We start from the raw sequence: 20,806 nt of genomic DNA, 5'->3' as shown, positions 1-20,806 counted from the left end.
TTAGTTTAGTCGAGGCAAAAAAGCTGGAGTTTGAAAGGGCTCATAAATTCTTCACTGAGCCTGGGAAGGCATTGATGAACGAGGCAAGTTGACAAAAAGAGAAAACCTGATTTCTCTCAAAACAACTATGACACCGCTCTCATTTTGCTTTTTGTTGCAGGCAAACAATTTGGAGACTGATGAAGAAGAAGAAGATTAGTCTTCCCTTCCAAACAATTCGGAGCTTCAAGGAGAGTAGATAGCCCACGGTGGTGGTCTTTTCTAAAGGCCATGTGGTATGGTGAATGGTTTGGTCTGTCACCTACTTATAGCCGGGATTTGTTGCATCAATTAATACTACTTGAGTTCTTATCACCTACTTAGCTTGTGTTTATTTTCAAGATTTTGTTTCAAGTTTTTAATTGACTAATGTTTCAATATAATCATTTTTTTAATCTTATCACAAAATACACAAATATGCAATAACAATATCAGCCACCATATATGTTTGTTTAATTGTTTCATTACTATTTGAATCAAATCAAGGATACAAACCAAGTAAGATGCAAAAGATATATTAAAGCAATCAAGAATCCCATTCGAAACAAGTAAGACTGCCTCCAGGTCCTCCGTCACGTTTAAGACGACAAGGGCCGGGCTCATAAATGACCCAAATGCATTCTCTGCAGACTCCAATCTTACTTCTTGGGCTGTCATCTCTATCAACCCTGAAAATAGCAAATGTTGCTCTATGTCCAGGCCAGTTGAAGGTGCAAGTATACCTTGTCGTTTTGAGGAAGTTGACATGAAATTTAAAATCAAAACTTTGTAGGAATGCAACCGCTCTTATCCCAAAATCTTTGTCTTTGCTTCTGCAATGCAGGATCAGTGTTACTCCTGTGTTAATTCTGTTAGTAATCACAACGTGTTTAGGTGCAAACGGTAAAAAACCATCGACGGATGAATGGTTTCCAAAAGATGACGTTTTGAGGATAAGTAGAAATGAGAATAGCACAAAAATGAGATGGCTGTTTGTTAAGGAAGACATGGTTACACGTTAAAAGGGTTTGTGAAATTTGTTTGTTTTGAAAGTAGTATTTATATAGACAGATTACAATTTAGTTGGTTGTACTTGTTGCATCTACATAGTTACAAGTAAAACTGTAGAATGTAAACATGCATGCCCATTAGTACTTTTTTTAATTATTGCACCTCTATTTTTTTTACTTGAAGTTTTAGACTTGCGCTTACAAATCAAGAAATTATTTAATTTTGTAAGATTTTACTAGATAAAAACTTCATAAATTATACAAATAACCATATTTCAACTAATAAAAAGTAATTTGGAAGATATAAATAGTCATATAACATGTACAATTCATAAATTTTGCATTAAAATTTGAAACAAAAAATTTCTTTAAAACATATTTTATTTTAAAAATAAGGGAGTAGCATATAAAACATATAAATAATGTTCTTTAGTTAGTCAGTATTGAAAGAAAAAAATGGTAAGAGATCTCTCAAGTCGTATTTTCTACTTTAGAAAAATGTCTTTAAAGTCTTTCTTGTCATTTGATATATTTTAGTTGAGATTTTAAAAGGATATGAAAAACTAAAATATGAAATCTGGTTATATATAGAGACATAATTACAAGTAAATATTTAGAGTCAAAAATGTCCATTAGTAATTAGAACTACTAGCATACCAAATAATAAAAAATAAAAATATACTGTATACATGTATTTAGTGTTCTTTAGTCAATTTTTATTGGTTGCTATTTTTTTGTCAACAAATCTATCTGTTTCTTTTCAGTTTTCACTAAATAGTTATAAATTATATTTTAAACTTTTTTATCAATATCAAATATTTTTATAACAGAATTTGTTGATATACTCTCTTTTAGTAGATATTAATTTAATTAAAGTATAATATCTTCTTGATGGATTATGTCTTTGAGATATTGTAAAACAATTAGAAATCCAATGACAAAAGAAAGATATACATATTTAATAACAATATCACCTACCATATCTGTTTATTTATTAGTGTTTGAATCAAATCAAGGATACAAACCAAGAAAGATGCAATAGATACAATTAAGAATCCCAGTCGAAACAAGTAAGACTGTCATCACGCTTATCACGACAAGGGCCGGGCTCATATATGACCCAAGTGCATTATCTACAAACTCCAAGCTTACTTCTTGGGTTGTCATCTCTATCGACCGTAAAAATAGCAAATGTTGCTCTATGTCCAGGCCAGTTGAAAATGCAAGTATACCTTGTCGTTTTACGGAGGTTGACATGAAATCTAAAATCAAAACTTTGTAGGAATCCAACCGCTCTGATACCAAAATCTTGCTCTTTGTTTGTGCAATGCAGGATCAGTGTTACTCCTGCGTTAATTATGTTAGTAATCACGACATGTTTAGGTGCAAACGGTAAAAATCCATCCATCTGATGGATGAATGGTTTCCAGAAGATGACGACTTTTTGAGGATAAGTAGAAATGAGAGTAACACAAAATGAAATGGCTGTTTGTTGAGTGTTTGTGAGAAATTTGTTTGTTTTGAAATTTGTATTTATAAACAGATTACAAACTTGTAAATTGTAACATGTTGTATGGACTTAACTACAAGTAAATGTTTTGAATCTAAAAACGCATATCCGTTAGTACTTTGTTTAATTACTAACATACTAAATAAAACATACTCTATCCATTTCTTTTTACTTGACGTTCTAGAATTTTGCACATATATGAAAAATTAATTTTGTATATTTTATAAACAAAAACATCATTAACTATACAATTAATTATATTTTAACCAATAAAAATAAACTGCATAATATCAAAAGTCATATAGCATGCAAGGTTCATATATTCTGCATTGAAATTTGAAAGCATCAACTAATTTGAAACAACACAATTCTCTAAATGTAACCTACGTGTATAAGATTCGCATTGATGTATGTTCGCTTAATCAACAAAAAGTTTAGGGTGTTTTGTGATGTTAAAAAAAAAAATCCACCGTCTTACTTAAGAGGAATGCATTAGAATATATTTTCATGTTTTTTAGTGTTTAAGTGTTACACTCCCAGAAGAAAAATATCAAATGTTATTGACGAGAAAGTTCTTGGTATTGTTCAGTCATAGAGATAATTGTATTCTTTGTAACGATTAGAGAGCTATTTCATAAATCTTAGAACTTCTTTATAATGATTTAAAAAGAAATCCACAAAATCTGTATTGAGTATAGTTCTCATAAATAGTTGTTAACTTCGATATCTCATCAAGAGAAATATAATCTCTTATCACAAGAGAAAAGCTACAAATATGTAATAATAATATCACCTACCAGACCTGTTTATTTTATTATTATTATGAATCAAATCAAAATACAAAAAAATGCAATATATATTTTAAAGCGATACAGAATCCCAGTTGAAACAAGTCATACCGGTTTTATCACGTTTATCACGACAAGGGCCACCAACAAAAATGATCCAAATGCATTCTCTACAAACACCAAGCTTACTTTTTGGGTTGTCATCTCTACCGACCGTAAAAATAGCAAAGGTTGCGTTATGCTCAGGCCAGTTGAAAGTGCAAGTATATCTTGTTGTTTTAAAGAGGTTGACATGAAAACTGAAATCAAAGCTACCTTCGAATTGGACTGCTCTTATCCCCAAATCTATCTCTTTGTTTCTGCAATGCAAGACCAGTGTTGCTCTAGTGTTAATTCTGTTAATAATAACGACATGTTTAGGTGCAAATGGTAATAGTCCATCGATGGACGAATGGTTTCCAAAAGATGACGACGTTTGAAGGATAAGTAGAAATGAGAATAGCATCCATTTCATTTTCGAACTCGAAGAAAAGATGAATATATGACATAAATCCTCTTTTTTGTTTAGAAATTAGTATTTATAAACATAATTACAAATTTTAAGTTTTTGTATCGACGTAGTTAAAGAAAATGTTTAGAATCTAAACATGCATACGTCCATTAGTTCTTCGTTTAATTACAAGCATCCTAATAAAACATATAACTAGCTAGTGTTCTTTAATTAGTTATTACTTATTACTGAAAGCAAAAATGAGAATCTCTCTCAAATCGTCTTTTATATTTAGAAAAACTGTCTTTAAACTCTTTCTTGTCATTAAATGGAGTTTACTTGAAATTTTTAAAATGATGTGGCAAATTAACAATATGAAATGATTTGGTCATATATATACACGTAGTTACAATTAAATATTTAGAGTCTAAAAATGTCCATTATTAACTAGTTAATTACTAGCTTAGCAAATAATATATATATAAATATATACTAAGTATTATTTATTTAATTATTACTTGTTACTACTTTTTTTGGTGTATAAATCTCTTTGTTTTTTCATTAAATAGTTCTAAATTATATTTAAATATTTTTATTAAAATTGAATATATTGTTGGGAATTTTTTTCAAATAACCATTTTAATTTTTTATCACAAAATAGTCGTCAAAAAATAAAATGACCAAAATAGTATTTTTTTATTTTGAAATTTTAATATTTTTTTTAAATTGAAATCTCGTCTCCAAAACTCTATTAACTCTAAACTCTAAACCCTAAATTCTATACTATAAATCTTAAATTCTATATCTTAAATCCAACTTCATCCCTTGACTCTAAACTTTAATATACAGTGAAACCTCTATAAATTAATAACGTTAGGACTACACCAAAACAATATTTTTTTATTAATTTATAGAGGTTATTAATTTATCAAAATACTAATTGAACCAAAAACTTAATTTGAGACTATAAAATTATATTATTTTATATAGATTTTTAGTGTATATTAATTTATAAAGTATTAATTTAAAGAAGTTATACTGTATATATCAATTTATTTTAGAGGTATAAATGTATATTTACATTTTTAATGAAACATTTTAGTCATTTTGATTTTTAGAAGCTATACTTGTAACAAAAAATTTTTTAAAATATTGTTAGGAATTTCTCAATATTGTTTTCTAGCAAAATTTGTTGATATGACCTCTTCTAGTGGATGATAATTTAATCACACAAACTGGCATAATAGATTTTATTCTTGGTGAATTACGTCTTTAAGATCATATGGAAAAAAACAGAAATCCAATGACAACAATGAAAACAATTTTTTTTCTTTTAGGATAAAAGTGTAATATCTCTATAGTTTATGGATCTGTATGTAAATACTCAAAAACTGTGGGGGCTGATTGTTGGATTCTTTTTACCTTTACCTTTACCTTTGTTTCACTCCAGAAGAATCTTATTACCCTAAAAGACTCGTTGAGTCCACTCTGTCTCTGTCTCTGTCTTATTCGCTTGAGCTCGATCCACGCTCTTACACCCGCCGTTTACACTTCCGATCAGTAAGACATGAGGTACGTGTTTAAGACTGTAAACCCGAAGATGAAACTGATTCAGTTTGGTTGGTGTATAATCCACAAAAAAAAGTTTCGTGTGATTTGTGATCTAAGATTATAAAAGTCATCATCTTTTAGTTAGTTTACTAGTGGGTTTTGCAATAGAAGATCACTTTCATGTATGTATAGTGGTTAAAGAGTTAAGTTCCCAGAGGAAAAGCTCGAATCTTGTGATCGTTCAGTTATAGAGAAATTGTATTATGCTTTGTGACGAGTAGAAGGTTATTTCACAAATCTTAAAACTTACAAAGGAATCATCTTTCACTTGATTGATACAATCCTTTTCAAAGTTTGCATTTTGATGTGCTTCAATGTTTCTTGAAACTCATCATGGAGAATTTGTAAGTTTTTTTTTTTTTTTTTTTGGGTGATGGTTTAAGATGGATTTCTTGTGTAATTAGGTGGCAACACAGTATAGTTATGAGGTTGTTTTGTCATGTGTGCAGTCATAACCCGGAGGTTCTTTGGGCTCAGCGGTCTGATAAGGTTTACCTAACCGTCGCCTTACCTGATGCAAAGGACATTTCAGTCAAATGTGAGCCTCAGGGCCTATTCACTTTCTCTGCTCTTGGCACCCTAGGCAAGCTCTTTGAGTTCAGCTTGGAGCTATATGGGAAGGTTGTGCCAGTAAGTGTGCCATCTCTCTCCCCTTTGAGTGATGAGAACTAGCACATACTTTTTTTTACAAGTTTCCTATGTTATGTATGATGCAGGAATATAGAAAGAACGTTGGGCTAAGGAACATCATATTTTCGATTCAGAAAGAAGAGAGAAGCTGGTGGCCACGAATCTTGAAATCAGAAGAGAAGCCTGCACCTTACATCAAAGTGGACTGGAACAAATGGTGCGATGAGGATGAGGAAGTCAACTGTAAGTCTTTACAAACTTATTCTGAATACAAGAGATCTTAGTTTTGTCTAGTCTCCTTGGTGATTAGCTGTTTCTAACTGTAGACACTCTTTTTTTTTTCCTTCCTTTGCTTATTTTCAGCTGAGACAGCCTCTGATGATGAGAGTGCAGTAAGCTCTTTATTATAATTTTTTGTTTGTTTGTTACTATTGTTTTTTAGCTAAGCCATTCTGATTGATTATTCTACCTCTTTATTTTCATAGTTTGTTGATGAAGATTGTGAAAGCAGCGATGATGATGGATTGCTCTGTAAGTTTCAAGAACCTTTGATCTCCTTACCTTCAAGTAGACTCTTACTGACATCAATATACTCTTTAGCATTTGGTTATGAACTTATGATTGATTTTTACATAAAATTTTGTATTTGATCTCAGATCTTCCGGATCTGGAAAAGGCAAGAAACAACTAGCTAACCATCAACAACCAACAACCAGCCAACTCTGTTTCTGAAGCTGAAGAAAAAAGGCAAAAGGATTAAGAAGTGAAGCATAGTGGTTTAGGATGATTTGTTTTGTTTTGTACTCTTCAGTAAACCAAACACTTATTAGTTCCTGTAGTTTACTCAGGTTTACCTCTGATTTACGTTTTTAAGGGTAGACACCTTTAGGCTGAATGTTGCGAGTCTTGTGACACTTTATCGAATGCTTAAGGCTAATAGCTTTTCTTAAAATATACTTTTATCAAATGTTTGTAGCTTTCAATCACAGGTGGATTCACTTTTATCAGGCAAGGAATTATAAAATAGAATTAGTCAAACTACAAATAATTAACATATTAAATTATTAAAAAAATATATAAATAATATATAACATTTTTGTGTAGAATTCAGTTGAAAACTAAAGTTCAACATCAAAATATTAAATTTGGTATAATTTCAACACAAAAATTAGTGTTATGATTGGAATTGTTGATATAGAGAATATGAGTAACTTCATCTGCATCTCTATCTTATTATTTAATCATAGTTATTTTCAAGAATTTGATGGAAATGATCAAAACTTGTATAGCATCTTTATTAGACGATACCATTTTTGGGTAAATTTGTGAACCATTTGATGATTAATGAACAACAACCTAATAGAACATATTATGTAGTTTCTATATCTGATCTCCATGCATATCTGGATAAAATTCAACAAGAAGTTGATAAGAGTATTAATTAACTTAAAATAAAACAAGATTTGAAAATAAAAATTAGCTGTATAATTAGTAGAACAAACCATTCACCATACCATTTACTTTCCTTGAATCTTCAATTTTTTTGCATGCAATGTTATTAAGCCCATATGATGGCTAAGCACTAATGCTAATGTGCGATTTTACCACTCACTTTTGAATTTCATTTCACACTTCCAACACAAATCTTAACATCAAACAACAATGACTATAATTTGATCAATTTCTGTACATTCGACGTTAATTTCTTCAAACTTTAACCATTCATATATGATCGCCAACATCACATTATCAAGTTTCATAATTTGAAACATTAATCATAAGCTTATGTCAATTTATAAAAGCAGATGGAACTCACATTCCTAAGATAATGAAGCTCTAGGCTTATGTTGAGCATGATCGTACACGATTATTATGTTGTACCCCTTTGCCTTGGTTAATCTCGTACCATTTCCATATCCTTTGCCGATGTTATTATCACCGTTGTTACTGATCTTTTATGAATTCTTTCATTCGCCTGTACACGATCATTTGCATTTTTGATTGAGAAAATCCTTAGAAACATAATGAAAAGTATAATTGATATGCCTTGATATTTTTCATAATGTCAAAAATGGATGGTTAGTCATCCATGACGTCCATTATATTTTGTTTACAACCTCTTATGTCCCAACATAACTACTACTTATACCCATAATATGATAAATTATATTCTTATACATATATAAAAAGAGTAAAGATTTGATGGATGACAATAAAATCATTTGATAATTATTAAACTTTAATGTCTACTTGGCTCTATATCCTCTAAACAATATTTGTGAAATATTATTTTCAAAATTGCTTACGTCTTCACCATATTCATTTTAAAGAAAAAATGATGATCTTGATTGATAAATATGTACATGGCTTCCATCTTATTATGACATGTATAATTTTGGTGATGAAAATTTTGATTTAACATTAATTTAGGTGAAAATTTTAGCAAATTTAAGTGAAATTTTAGCAAATTTGGGTGAAAATTTTAGCAAGTTTTATAGATATATATATTTTTAAATTTGTAAGTGTATCTTGAATTGACTTGAATTCATTTTATATAATTTTTTTGAAATAAAGTAATGAATATTCTATATCACTCTTAAAACTTCATATTTTGGTAAATTTTGAAATATGTTAATAACTAATAATTCATATACCACCATTAAATTAAATCAGCCTGTTCATTAGGTTAATTAACAAAATGGCTTTTACGAGTTAACACATTTTAACTAAAAACAAACAAAACCCCAATATTTATTATAATTTATATATTTAAATGTATATACATATTTGAAATAAATTCATAAAATAAAATATATTTGTAATAAAATTGTAAATCATAAAAATATTAGATAAATTTGTGAAGTTGAACTAGCATTAGTATTTGATTTAAGAGGATTAGATCAATTAAGATCAATTTAAACTGATTTAGAAAATTTTAACCGATCTAAAATGGTTTAAACCAATATGAATAGTATAAATCGGATTTAAAAGTTTCGGCTATGACTTATTGTCGCTGAAGCGCTAGCTAAACCGATTTTTTAGAACATTGAGTAGAATACATTTTTGAATTTTTGTTTGATATAGAAGGGGATGGATCATGAAGTTATATAATTTCATTAGATCACTGCAAAATTATGAATTTTGTTAATAAATACTTTAATGTTATCTTAGGCCAGGATGTAAACAGAGGTTTGCACAGGTTGGGACAGCTCTGAAGCTTTGAAGCCAAAGGTTAGTTTCACTACCAATTATATTGAAGCGGTGCTATGTTGGATGTGAAGATAGTTAGGGGTTTCACCAAAGAATCAGATACTGTCTCACTCTCGCGAAAGAAACCTGAATCACCAAGAAGCAAGAAACTTGCACCGAAAGTAAACAAGAAGAAGAATAGAAAGGGAGGGCTTTCCATGTTTTAAACTTGCACCTACACCTGTTGTTGTTCCTACACCTCCCTGGGGTGGTGCTAAGATTTCAAAGGGTTTCTCTTCTCTTTGGGATATTGAAGACGAACAAAGCAAGACTCAACCTCATGAACATGTTAGGACTACTAAACATTAGTTAGGGGATGTGTCTTCTTACAAAGCAGAAGTTAAGATGCTGCTTAGTTCTTTCTTGACATCGAAGAAGCCGATTCCTTTGGAATCAGCAAACTGATGTGGAAAGCGAAACTCCTCCTTGGGCTTCTTCTGAAACTCCTCCTCAATCTTCTCAACCTTCTCTCAGAGATATTCAGATGCAGCAGGTTACGTTGTTCCTCTGTTTGGGCAAGAGTCTCAAAAGAAACAGCAAGATTGTTCTTTTACCTCTATTTGAAGCTCTTGTTTGTTCTGTTTAGGGGTTTAATGTAGGTGAAGAAGCAACAGTCTTTATACCACAGTCCAAAGACAAAAACATCAGGCTTCACTGTTACATCAGATTCACCTGGAACTAACCGCTGGTTTAAGCCAGAGATCGATGCTACATCATCAATCCGCTCTCTATCCAGGTCGAAGGAAAAGCCATGAAGGATTTTTGCCGCTTCTACAGCCCTGACGAGTGATGACTGAATAATGTCTCATTCTCAAAAGTGTTGTAGTTGTACAGATGATGCCTCCAGTGTACATTGGCTTTCCCTGTAAAGGTTTACCATTTTTTTAAGTTTTTAGCAGTAAAAGTAATGCTCATGTTCATGTACATCACTGGTGTACCTGAAGCGCTTTATTATTAGTCTTCACAAGCCAATTTAGATGTACTTCTCTTGAAATAACAATAAAAAAAATGAACATGTCAATATTGTCAAGTAGTTTACATGAGCAACATAGCTAATTGAGAGATGTTGTAACTAACTAATATGTAGTGAGATGTCTCCTAGCTCCTTGCAACCATCCACAGAGCAATTCACCTCTTTGCTGGGTTTTAGATTGGAAAGTCTCTTCTTGAGTTTCCAAAACGGATGTTCAAATGCAGCAGTGGGCATACTCATGATGGAAAGAAAGGCACACCTAAGGAGCCAAAACATGGACAAAACCAAGACACTGATTCCATCCCAGATTAGTTTGGCCAATTTGCTCCCCTGCATATGTCGATTTTGACAAGATAGTAAGGACTAATCCCGGAAGGCATGCATTTCAGAGGACATGAATCCAAGTGTAGAAAATAGAAATGACTAAATTTAATGAAGTAGCTAACACTCATGTAATGTTCAAATTTTTTTGAGGCGACTGTTAGATGCTATGAGATTATTGATTAGGCGGGGGTCTACACCGATTTTTTTGAGTGCTTAGACTATTTCTTTCATAAATTGGTTTAGAAAAATCGTTTCATTTATGTCTTATTTGCTGACTAGGCGCTTAAACCGATTTTTAAAACACTGCTCATATATACTCTGACTAACCTTATCCACCATATCTCTGCAGAATATAATACACTGGTGATCATGCATTCCGCTTAGGACTTTCTCATTTGTGAGGCTGACTTTGGTTGTGCCTAACACAGCTCCAGTGCCCTGAAAAATAGCCAAAGAACAAACTCTATGCATCACCTGACTGAAACCACAATGAGCGAGGTGATACAGATAAAGGGACTTACAATATTATTTGCAACAACATGGTACATGTAGCAAGCACCCATCAAGAACCGGCATCTCATAGACAAGTGAATGGAGTGTTTACGAACAATCTCTCTGCCCATCTGTCTTAGCAAACGGTGCATTATAATAAGCTTGTCACTCAGTATACTAATGAGAGCTCTTTCGACAAGAACACTAAGTCCATATTCGATATCTAAACCACTGTTTCCAAGAAACTGTGTGACACAATCAACTCTTTTGCCTTCAAACAAACACGCAATGTGGAGAAATATAGCTTTGTCTTTATCATCTAAGCCATTGTAACCAACTATTAGGACTTGTTCAATGTCCCTATTGAGACTGGTTTTGATCCTAGGTAGTTGATCAGTCCACATGCTCACGCTCTCCCCGCACAATGCTTTGCCAAGAACACATAGGCCTAATGGAAGATGACTAGTTAGCTCTGTTACTTCAACTGCAAGGTTCAGATAACCCTCTGGGGGAGCATTTTGTGTAAAAGCAGACTGAGAGAAAATCTTCAGAGCTTCATCTTTAGATGGGAATTTCACTTCATATATATGCTTGATCTTATGTGCTTCCAAGAGATGTTTGTTGTCTGTCGTCACGATGATCCTACTTCCTTTACCAAACCAGGGAGGCCCATTTTCCAAAGCTTGTAGTTGCTCTAGCTTATCAACATTGTCAAGAACAACAAGGGCTTTCTGGTACTTCAACCTTTGTTGAGCTGTGCCTAAATGGTGTATCTCCATATCCATATGGTCTAAAATCTTGGAAAGAAACTCTCTTTGCAACCTCAGCTTTAAAGTATAAGTGTCAGAGTCACCACCACTTCTGTAACTTCTCTTGACATTATCCATAAAGAGACTGCGCTGGAAGTTTCTTGAAATCTGATTGTATATGGCTCTTGCAATTGTTGTTTTGCCGATCCCCAAGGGCCCCCAAATCCCAACCACCCTGGTTTCATCTGATTCTAGGCATAACAGTGAAGTCATCTTGGCTAGGTGAGCTTCAATTCCAACTAAATAATCAAAGTCCCTTGATGGTGTGAAGTTCAACTCGTTAGAAACATCTTTGGCAATCTTTGAGATCATATCTGCTTCATTGTCCCTGAGAAGAGAGAATCTTTGGCTCCTCCATCAAATTGTTGCACAATGAATCATATTATAAGCAAGTATCAACCAATATATATATACAATGTTCTAACAATTCTTAAAATCCATTATGCATTCAGATTGTTTAAACCGTTATAAAATGATTAAAATCAATCTAAATCGATCTAAATTTGTCTAAATAATACTACTTTGAATCCAAAAATTAATCTAATACTTTTTGTATATCTATTTTTATAATTTATCAAAACAATTTTATAATTAAACTCAAAAACTAAAATATCTAATATAACTGTAAAATATATATAAATAATCAATAATTAATGAACGTCTACGAAACATTTCCTATACTTGGAATAATCCGCCTAATAGCTAATCCACTATAAAATGCCTACTTACGGCATTATATATATTGTTATGGGATAATGATAACATAGTGTTTCAAGGAGAGGACCAAACCACTTATGTGAATCTTCTCCGAGTATGTTTGCAACATTGGTCAAAGCTTGCTTCCATCTCTGCTTCTGATGTTCTGTCTTTCTCTCACAAGTCTTTCTAAATGCCATTCCAAATTCCCCGCTCTGTTTTCTTACATGAGACGGGTCAATGTCATAGAAAACTGTCATTACCGTTTTACCAGAAGCTTTCCTAGACTCCAAGATCTCAACTAACTCCCCCAAAGTCCAGCTTGAGGAAGCGTAGTTCTTAGAGAGGATGATGAGGCAGATTCTTGATTCTCTTATAGCTTGTTTGAGCTCAGGACTGATGTATTTGCCTCTCTTGATCTGACTATCTTTGAAAGTATTGATTCCCTTGCGCTCAAATTCATTAAGCAAGTGGCTGAGAAAAGTTTGACGGACGTCTGGACCTCTGAAGCTTGGGAACACATCGTACCCCCCTTGAGGAGAGGCCGAAGAAGAAGAAGAAGAAACATCCATTAGAGAGAATAAAGAGAGACTTCTGTTGTTTGTTTTTTCCGTTTTCACAATCAAGAGAGGGACATGTCACAAGTCACAGTTATCTGCATTTACTTATGTTCATCAAAGGTCAAACACGTGTTTAGGATTGAACAGATCTCAGGACAATCTCTTGGAACGTGTTGGCATGTCTTAGAATATAATATAAGATTGCTTGGAAGATTCCTTTCTGACTAGAGTATTAACCGTTGGATAACATAAGTAAACGCAGACAGCTCTAACTAGAGTTAACAAACTCGAATGATTACTCATATCACATTTACACGAATAAAAAAACTAACCTAATTATGAGACCATAACATTATATATGTTGAAATAATGATGTTATCCTAGTTTTATCCTTCTGAGACGTGTGCATACATATGAGACTGTGTCCATAACCGATGCATTGGTACGTTATATCCCGGTTAAACATTCTCTTCGTAACCGAAGAATATCACAAATCACATGAGCTTATTACAACACAATACTATTCTTCTTTCAGAACCTAATGTGGCTGCAGCTCTTTTGGTTAGCAGTCACGTGCAGGCGTGAAGTACATTCATCTGGAAAAGCTATTCAAACTCCTAATTCATCATTGAACTCTCTGTGAACGGGAAATGTAATGTGGCTATAAACATGTTATTTTAGGTTTCCTTGTATGGCAAGAAAGCTTTGAATAAGATATAGTTTGTGTTTGTGTTTGATATAATTCTTCATGTAAAAGATATACTCCAAAATAAGATTATTTGAGTAGTGATCTGTCATCAACATGATTCACCAAATTTTTTTTGTTGTTACAAAAAAAACTAAATCAAATAATCAAATGAGATCTTAACCATTCACCCTAACCTTAGTGCTGTGTTTGATACGGTAAAGAAGGGCCATCTCTCATCTTCTCTTTGTATTATCTTTTTCTTATTAAATTCTATGATTAAAAAGGGAAAAACACACAAAAAAGAAAGAGAACAAGAGAGATCTGGGTTTATCTGATAAAACCAGGTTTGCTTTTCCTTCTTGTTCTATTTTCTTAAACTTTATTTATGTATATTTAGGTTAGATTTTTCTGCATGGGATCTGGATTTTGGTTGATTGTTCAACAAGTTTCTTTTCATCCTATCTTATAGATCTTCTTCTTCTTCTCTAACCAAGTTCTCCGACAATGAACGACCTCTTAAAGGTTTGTCTTTATCTTTCCCTTCCAACTTTTCTTTGGACCATTTTTGTTCTAACTTCTACGCCAAGCAACGTTTCCGTGTAATTAAAATTAGAAACTACGTAGGGCTTATTGCTTGGGTTACAAGTTTGTATTATATAACGTTTCTTTAGCTCGACATTTTCCCCCGGGACAAAGGCTTGGGTTATACCATATTATAAGATGATGTGACAAACGCTTTTTATTGGACAGGGTTCGTCAGAGTTCTCGAGAGATCGATCTAACAGAAGCGATATCGAGTCAGCACATGGACCAGGTAACTCTGGAGATCTCGGCCTCGCTGGTTTCTTCAAAAAGGTAAATACGTTTCATCCCTCTGTAACTCTTCTCAATAAGTGTCAAATGTGTATATTGAGATCATATTATATGAACTGTTTAGGTCGGAGAAATCGATAATCAATATGAGAAGCTTGACAAGCATCTCAAGAAGCTTCAGGCAGCACACGAGGAGACTAAAGCCGTCACCAAGGGTCCTGCAATGAAATGTAACTCAAAATGACTTCGAATTTTAAATCTTACAAACACATTGAAATATGTCTCTTGTTGTTTAGCAATCAAGCAGAGGATGGAGAGAGATGTTGATGAAGTGGGACGAATCTCTCGTTTCATCAAAGGAAAGATTGAAGAACTTGATAGAGAGGTTAGGCCGCTTAGAGATGAATACATTGTTGCTTCTCTTTATATGTTCTGAATTGATTTACACAGAATTTGGAGAACCGGAGTAAACCGGGATGTGGGAAAGGAACTGGAGTAGACAGAACAAGAACAGCCACAACTATGTGAGTTTTTGTTTCCTGAATCTATTGCTATGTTTCAAGATTCTGGTCCCTTACTTAATATGTTTTTATCCGCAGCGCGATAAAGAAGAAGTTCAAGGACAAGATATCTGAATTCCAAGTAAGTTTTGAGAAGTGGTTCTTCAAAATCCTCCAAGAAAGTTAGTCCTAAGCTTTTAAAGTTTGTTCACTGCAGACTCTAAGACAAAACATTCACCAAGAATACAGAGAAGTTGTGGAGAGGCGTGTGTTTACAGGTTTTTGAATTTGAGAATCTATCTGTAGACTCAACTGTTTTTCATTGTTGATCTTCTGATAGCTATTGTTTGTGTTGTTTTGATTGTTGACAATGGTAGTGACTGGACAACGAGCTGATGAAGAGGTAAGAACTTAATAGTTTTTTTCTCAATTTAGATCTATTGAAGTATCGGCTAATGATAATCTCTTTGGGGTGTGTAGATGGTTGATAGATTGATTGAAACCGGAGACAGTGAGCAGATTTTCCAGAAAGCTATAATGGAGCAAGGACGAGGCCAGGTTGGTATCTATGTTTAGGCAATAGCATGACTACCTAAGCAACAAGACAACAGCTGCGTGTGTCTCAAGTTAGGTTATTTTCTGGCTTCGCAGATAATGGATACACTAGCTGAGATTCAGGAACGTCATGACGCTGTCAGAGATTTAGAGAAGAAACTCCTTGACCTCCAACAGGTAAACCTTGCTCTGCTTTACCAAAATTGTCGGAATGATTCACCTTCTGTTTTTGGTTGGTAGGTGTTTCTTGATATGGCCGTGCTAGTGGATGCACAGGGAGAGATGCTAGACAACATAGAGAATATGGTTAACAGTCTCTCTTCATTATCTTTTGATGAAACACTGAGTTCAGATTTCTTCAACCCTTTCTTACTCTGTTTCTGCTATAACAGGTCTCAAGCGCTGTGGATCATGTTCAATCCGGGAACAACCAACTAACAAAGGCACTAAAGAAACAGAAAAGTTCAAGGAAATGGATGTGCATTGCCATCCTCATCCTTCTTATCATCATCATCATTACCGTTGTCTCTGTTATCAAACCATGGACACAGAAACATGGTGCGCATGGTGGTGCTTAGAGTTCTCTTCTCCCTGCCCTGCTTCTGAAGCTTTTGTATACAACAGTTTAACGTATACATACATGTATCAACCCATCAAAAAACATCCTTCCATTGTCACTAACAAAATGATGTATTCTTTTGATTGGATCAATGAAAGAACTTAACTATTCTAATACCATCTCAGTGAACATCCCAGTCTAGTGAATATGAATGTGGAGCAAAACAGGAGACAGCAAGTGAATATTAAAACTCTGTTGAAATTTACTTTTATCTTTCATATCTGTAGTGTGTCAAACTCAAAACAAATCCAGAAAAAAACTATTGGAGAAAAAGAGACGAAAGAATCTGAATAAACCTTTTATCAGATTTACAATGAATGTGGAAAAAAAAACAAAGATACCTCCAGCTTCACATTTGCTTCATGGGAAGACCTTAGAGAAGGATGACGCATAACGGTCGTCCTTTGCTGCGTCAGTCATCCTTCGCTGCATAAGGGCGCTTGGAGGCAATACCAATATCTTTGACGTATAAAGCGTATGCAACTAAGGAACTACTACCAAAAGAATAAAACTAAAAAAGCTTATTCTCAGTAACTATAGAAAACAAGAAAAAAAACCTCCGTTTGTTTGCTTCTTCGCCTTATCTGAAGAATCAAATGACACCTGACGGCAGAATCTGCATCCTTGTCACAGTACTAGTCATTGGGATCCCATTCTTCATCCTGGTCAAAAGCTGAAGCCACTTTACTCTTGGCAAATTCTTCTTCAGTTTCTGACTGTTCCGTGAGAAGGTCATGTTCATAATCAGGCTGATCACCATCATCACTTTTACTCTTTTCCACCCCAGCTGATTTTATCCATTTAGGGCATTCATCCTCACCTCCATAGAGAAATCTGCCGTCATCACTTCGTATCTGTCTGGAATCTTCAAGGGGAGATGTTCTGCATGAGCATTCAGGAAGCGGATGCGAAAGAAACAACCTGGGTTTCGATAGCATAGACTGCCTGATAAGCCCAATTTCACCCAAACTTGAGTTAAGATGTTCCCTCACGCGAACTGTCCAGTTACGGTTGGGATGGTACATGTCCTCACGTGTAATGTTGAACAGTTCTTGAATAACTTTCCTGTTTGAGAAAAAAATCAACAACCAGCCATTAACTAAGTAGTGAGCTAAAGCCAACAAGATCATTTTGAATCATTAGCTGTCGAGTAATAAATACCTGTCCAGTCTATATGTTCGTGAAGAGGGTTTTTCATAGAGCCTCTGACCCATTACCAAGCTTGAAAAATCTGGCAACCCACTACCATCATTGTTGAAACCAGGCAAAAACACATCAGCTTCTACAGATACCGCAAAGTCAAGTGCATCCCACAGTAACCTGTGCGCTTGATTCCTGAGATCCATAGGCGACGGGGTTGGTTCTGTATCGTTCTCTGTAAGCCAACCATACCACCCTTCTTTTTCGTGCTGGTAGATAGGTCTGTCTGGAGGAGGAGGGAGAGGTCTAGGCCGAGGACCTGCCTTGTTCCACTCTTCTTTGAGCTGCTTATCGCTTTTTCTACGAGGCATTTCGTATGTATTTTCTGGAAGAGTTGTCTCGGGACCAACCAATTCTGATAATTCTTCTGTGCTGCATAAAGAAGTCCGATCCACTAGATTAGGGAACATGGCGCGCAGAGGGATCAAAACACGATGGCCGCCAAACATTTCTGAACCAGCTAAGTATATAATCGCTTTTTGGGAATAGCCCAATGCTTTCAAAAGAATCCCAACCTGCGACATTTCAATACCAATAAACTCTTAGCATCACAATAGCCAATGGTTTCAAGAGACACCATGAAGGCGCACATAGAGGGTATAAAGATATAACAATGAGTCCGTATTAAGCATTTGTAGCATAATCTGAGAGAAGTCCAGGTTCTACCTCTTCTGGCATGAGAGGACATAAGCCATTGTCCCTGCGTAAGTGCGAGTCTACAATAAGTTCTTCTGAAATAAACTTCTGCCTGATCATCTGAGCCCGCCGATACTGAATGAGTTCACTGTGAAGATCCTTTAAAAACAGAAGAAACCAACTCCACCGTTTATAACTACTTCCCATGTAACTCAAGACAGGAAAAAAAAAAGTATTTGATATAAGCACTTTGTTCTATCAACGAATACAGATGGAGAAGGTTGAAAAATTTTACCTGGAAAAGCTCAGCACAACCATGATATGCCAATTTGTCCCTCACTAAGCCAGGATGATAAGCTAGGAAGGGTTGACCTGATTTACGCAACCTGCAAAGATAAAATACGTAGCTAAATTATATCAGGGACGGTAAATAGAGAGTCGATGGAGAAATCATGACGATAAGTATAGTCAAGCTAAATTAGAAAAGGGAAAACCCTGAGGTCCCTGACACTTATTTATTATTGTTCTCAGCTAGGTACTACATGGTTAAAGAAACAAAAGCTTATCATGTAATGTTATTTCCCTCCCTCCATAATCAAGAGCCATAACTATATCCTGTTTTAGTCCCTTTCGCCAATTAATTTTTCTAACTTTAAGTACCTGTCAACCATCTTCTTGCCTAGCACCTGGATTTCTGAACGAAGCTGGAGGGCATGGAAGGCAACTCTACACCTAAGTCTTTGAAGTTCAGGCATTGAAGCAGGCAAAGTTGACTGAAAACAAGACGGATTCGTTTAATCAATATAATAACTTCTTACATTCAAACAACCAAACCATGCTATGACGAGTGATGGTAGTTTGCAAGCAGAGAGATATACACTCAAAGATCTCTACAGTTTTAGAAAGTTACTGCATACAAGCAAAGCCACGCATTACCTGCAAGCATCCCCCATCAGAGACGACCAATCCAATAACACCAGCTTTTTTTAACTTTGGCAATACATCCTCGAGGTAAAACTTTGTTGATGCAGAGTTTTTGGGCTTAAAAAGAGGGAACTCATTCCTTTTTCTTGCGGCTTTCAAGTTCTCAGGGAGTGTCTTCGCAATTATAACATCGTTTTTGAGAAAGGATATAAACTGCTCTTCATCATAAAGATAGGAGAAACTCTTGAACTTGTTGCTACACAACATGTAAAAGAAATACACTAGAGTAAACACAAGTCTGATACCAATGCAAAAAGAACATAGAGTTAGAGGGTACTACCTGATGCCTTTTGAGCGAAGACTTTCCTGAAGCTCTGGAATGATAAGAGTAGCATTTAGAAGCCTGGATATGGTGACAAGATCACATATCTAGAAAATTTGACAAAGATGTCATCAACATGAACAACAACAAAAAGTATGAATTTCAAAACTATAAAGTCAAGTGATACGATACATACAGAAGATCTGATCTTGTCAAATCCACCAAATATCTTCGCATAAATGTAGCCGTTGTTTGTTGAACTGGGCGCTGCAAAGAGAAAACATCAAGAAAAATAAACAAAAATCCAAATATTCCAAAGAAATAAAAAAAACTCACAAAAGACCCCAAGAGGCTTCTAATGCTCAAACAAGTATTAAACACAACATACAACATCCATAGTGGCTTTCCCAATACTATGATTCAATATGGAAAAGAAAAAAAAAACACAGCTGCACTTTAGAGAAAGCAATAAACAATGCAGAACAGAACACATATCACAAACAAACAAACAAACAAACAAACAAGCAACCCGTGCAAGCAGTACCAGGATAACTGTTTCTTGGATTGGCATAAGGCTGCAAGGACTCCAACGATCTGACAGGCCGCCATAAGTGCTTATATCTAAAATCCTGCAACAACAACAGTGAACACAAAACAACAGCTAAAAACAACATTCTCCAAAACTGAAACCAAAATCAATTCTTTTTTTTTATACTAACCTGTGAACCTAACAAAGAATCAAAATCTTGCCAAAGAGTGCCTCTCGCATAAGACGCCAGCTGTACAGATGAAGACTTTGTAATCGAGAGATGAACAACGAGAGATCCCACTGATAAAATGAGCACCAAGAGTGCAATCCACTTTATCCTCGATCTGAACACCATCTCCTACTACAAATCCAGCTCCTTTCTCCAACTAAACAACCCTAAAATCCAAAAATCCAAAATTCAAAATTACTAATTTAGAATCACACCGACAACGAACGAACGAGCTTCTTCTTTATTTATTCTTTTTTTCCTTGTAATTTCATACCCAAGACGACGAATTAAAGGCGAGATCCAGGATTATACGCTTTGGATCTGATCAGAGGGATTGTATCAAGAAGTGGAGATATCTCCGCATCGAAGGTTCCAGGGGGAAGCAAACAAGCGGTCAGAGGAAGTAGTTGAATTCAATTTCGAGTCAGATCCACAGAGAGACAACTCACTGACACATTCCCAGAATTCGAAGAACTGAAATTTAATATTTTCTCCTGCTAGAGACAGAGTGAGAGAGAGAAAGTCTGCATCTTTTTTATATATGAGCTCACACTGTAACTACTAACCGGTTTAGATTTCGGTTTACGATTTTCGGTTTAAGATACATACCAATAATACCCAATCATATCAT

The 20,806-nt window shown here is 34.5% G+C and overlaps 5 protein-coding genes across 5 annotated transcripts; 2 read left to right on the top strand and 3 right to left on the bottom strand.

Moving 5' to 3' along the window:
- Positions 1-478: 478 nt before the first annotated feature.
- On the bottom strand, positions 479-1,030 carry LOC106301437. The gene has a single exon (XM_013737836.1). It carries the CDS (start codon positions 1,025-1,027, stop codon positions 566-568), a length of 462 nt encoding a protein of 153 aa, XP_013593290.1. The 5' UTR covers positions 1,028-1,030; the 3' UTR covers positions 479-565.
- Positions 1,031-5,265: 4,235 nt separating this feature from the next.
- Positions 5,266-7,024, top strand: LOC106345088 (uncharacterized protein At3g03773). The gene is made up of 6 exons (XM_013784351.1): positions 5,266-5,388; positions 5,877-6,057; positions 6,144-6,300; positions 6,421-6,449; positions 6,543-6,588; positions 6,714-7,024. Exons 1-6 carry the CDS (start codon positions 5,384-5,386, stop codon positions 6,746-6,748), a joined length of 453 nt encoding a protein of 150 aa, XP_013639805.1. The 5' UTR covers positions 5,266-5,383; the 3' UTR covers positions 6,749-7,024.
- A 2,608-nt stretch (positions 7,025-9,632) lies between these two features.
- LOC106341038 (putative disease resistance protein At4g11170) lies at positions 9,633-13,172 on the bottom strand. The gene is made up of 5 exons (XM_013779857.1): positions 12,694-13,172; positions 11,125-12,232; positions 10,931-11,041; positions 9,950-10,099; positions 9,633-9,770 (listed from the first exon to the last, which is right to left on the bottom strand). Exons 1-5 carry the CDS (start codon positions 13,170-13,172, stop codon positions 9,633-9,635), a joined length of 1,986 nt encoding a protein of 661 aa, XP_013635311.1.
- A 980-nt stretch (positions 13,173-14,152) lies between these two features.
- On the top strand, positions 14,153-16,392 carry LOC106299756 (putative syntaxin-131). Its single transcript, XM_013735782.1, has 13 exons — positions 14,153-14,192; positions 14,318-14,370; positions 14,599-14,703; positions 14,786-14,891; positions 14,958-15,046; positions 15,112-15,185; positions 15,261-15,303; positions 15,379-15,439; positions 15,539-15,564; positions 15,642-15,719; positions 15,813-15,893; positions 15,957-16,022; positions 16,109-16,392. The coding sequence occupies exons 2-13, from the start codon at positions 14,353-14,355 to the stop codon at positions 16,292-16,294; spliced, it is 933 nt and encodes a 310-aa protein (XP_013591236.1). The 5' UTR covers positions 14,153-14,192; positions 14,318-14,352; the 3' UTR covers positions 16,295-16,392.
- A 125-nt stretch (positions 16,393-16,517) lies between these two features.
- LOC106318673 lies at positions 16,518-20,685 on the bottom strand. The gene is made up of 11 exons (XM_013756792.1): positions 20,450-20,685; positions 20,137-20,342; positions 19,962-20,046; positions 19,614-19,684; positions 19,436-19,524; positions 19,108-19,351; positions 18,832-18,944; positions 18,467-18,557; positions 18,202-18,330; positions 17,497-18,050; positions 16,518-17,400 (listed from the first exon to the last, which is right to left on the bottom strand). The coding sequence occupies exons 2-11, from the start codon at positions 20,299-20,301 to the stop codon at positions 16,971-16,973; spliced, it is 1,971 nt and encodes a 656-aa protein (XP_013612246.1). The 5' UTR covers positions 20,302-20,342; positions 20,450-20,685; the 3' UTR covers positions 16,518-16,970.
- Positions 20,686-20,806: the final 121 nt, after the last annotated feature.

This window comes from Brassica oleracea, chromosome C1 (genome assembly GCF_000695525.1).
Source record: "Brassica oleracea var. oleracea cultivar TO1000 chromosome C1, BOL, whole genome shotgun sequence".
NCBI classification, from domain to species: Eukaryota; Viridiplantae; Streptophyta; class Magnoliopsida; order Brassicales; family Brassicaceae; genus Brassica; species Brassica oleracea.
The sequence above is the reverse complement of the archived record's forward strand: the minus strand, read 5'-3'. Positions and strand labels throughout refer to the sequence as shown.

What these genes read in the sequence shown, in the direction of transcription:
- LOC106345088 (XM_013784351.1), top strand. An exon ending in CCTCTGATGATGAGAGTGCA is followed by an intron (nt 6,450 to 6,542) that starts GTAAGCTCTTTA and finishes TTATTTTCATAG; the next exon opens with TTTGTTGATGAAGATTGTGA. An exon ending in CGATGATGATGGATTGCTCT is followed by an intron (nt 6,589 to 6,713) that starts GTAAGTTTCAAG and finishes ATTTGATCTCAG; the next exon opens with ATCTTCCGGATCTGGAAAAG.
- LOC106301437 (XM_013737836.1), bottom strand. Translation starts at nt 1,027, where the DNA reads ATGTCTTCCTTAACAAACAGCCATCTCATTTTTGTGCTATTCTCATTT.
- LOC106299756 (XM_013735782.1), top strand. An exon ending in TCGCTGGTTTCTTCAAAAAG is followed by an intron (nt 14,704 to 14,785) that starts GTAAATACGTTT and finishes TGAACTGTTTAG; the next exon opens with GTCGGAGAAATCGATAATCA. An exon ending in TAGACAACATAGAGAATATG is followed by an intron (nt 16,023 to 16,108) that starts GTTAACAGTCTC and finishes CTGCTATAACAG; the next exon opens with GTCTCAAGCGCTGTGGATCA.
- LOC106318673 (XM_013756792.1), bottom strand. Translation starts at nt 20,301, where the DNA reads ATGGTGTTCAGATCGAGGATAAAGTGGATTGCACTCTTGGTGCTCATT. An exon ending in GGCAAGAAGATGGTTGACAG is followed by an intron (nt 18,558 to 18,831) that starts GTACTTAAAGTT and finishes TTATCTTTGCAG; the next exon opens with GTTGCGTAAATCAGGTCAAC. An exon ending in GTCCTCTCATGCCAGAAGAG is followed by an intron (nt 18,051 to 18,201) that starts GTAGAACCTGGA and finishes GAAATGTCGCAG; the next exon opens with GTTGGGATTCTTTTGAAAGC.
- LOC106341038 (XM_013779857.1), bottom strand. Translation starts at nt 13,172, where the DNA reads ATGGATGTTTCTTCTTCTTCTTCTTCGGCCTCTCCTCAAGGGGGGTAC. An exon ending in GCAGAGATATGGTGGATAAG is followed by an intron (nt 10,100 to 10,930) that starts GTTAGTCAGAGT and finishes GACATTATTCAG; the next exon opens with TCATCACTCGTCAGGGCTGT. An exon ending in ATGTAACAGTGAAGCCTGAT is followed by an intron (nt 9,771 to 9,949) that starts GTTTTTGTCTTT and finishes CTCTGAGAGAAG; the next exon opens with GTTGAGAAGATTGAGGAGGA.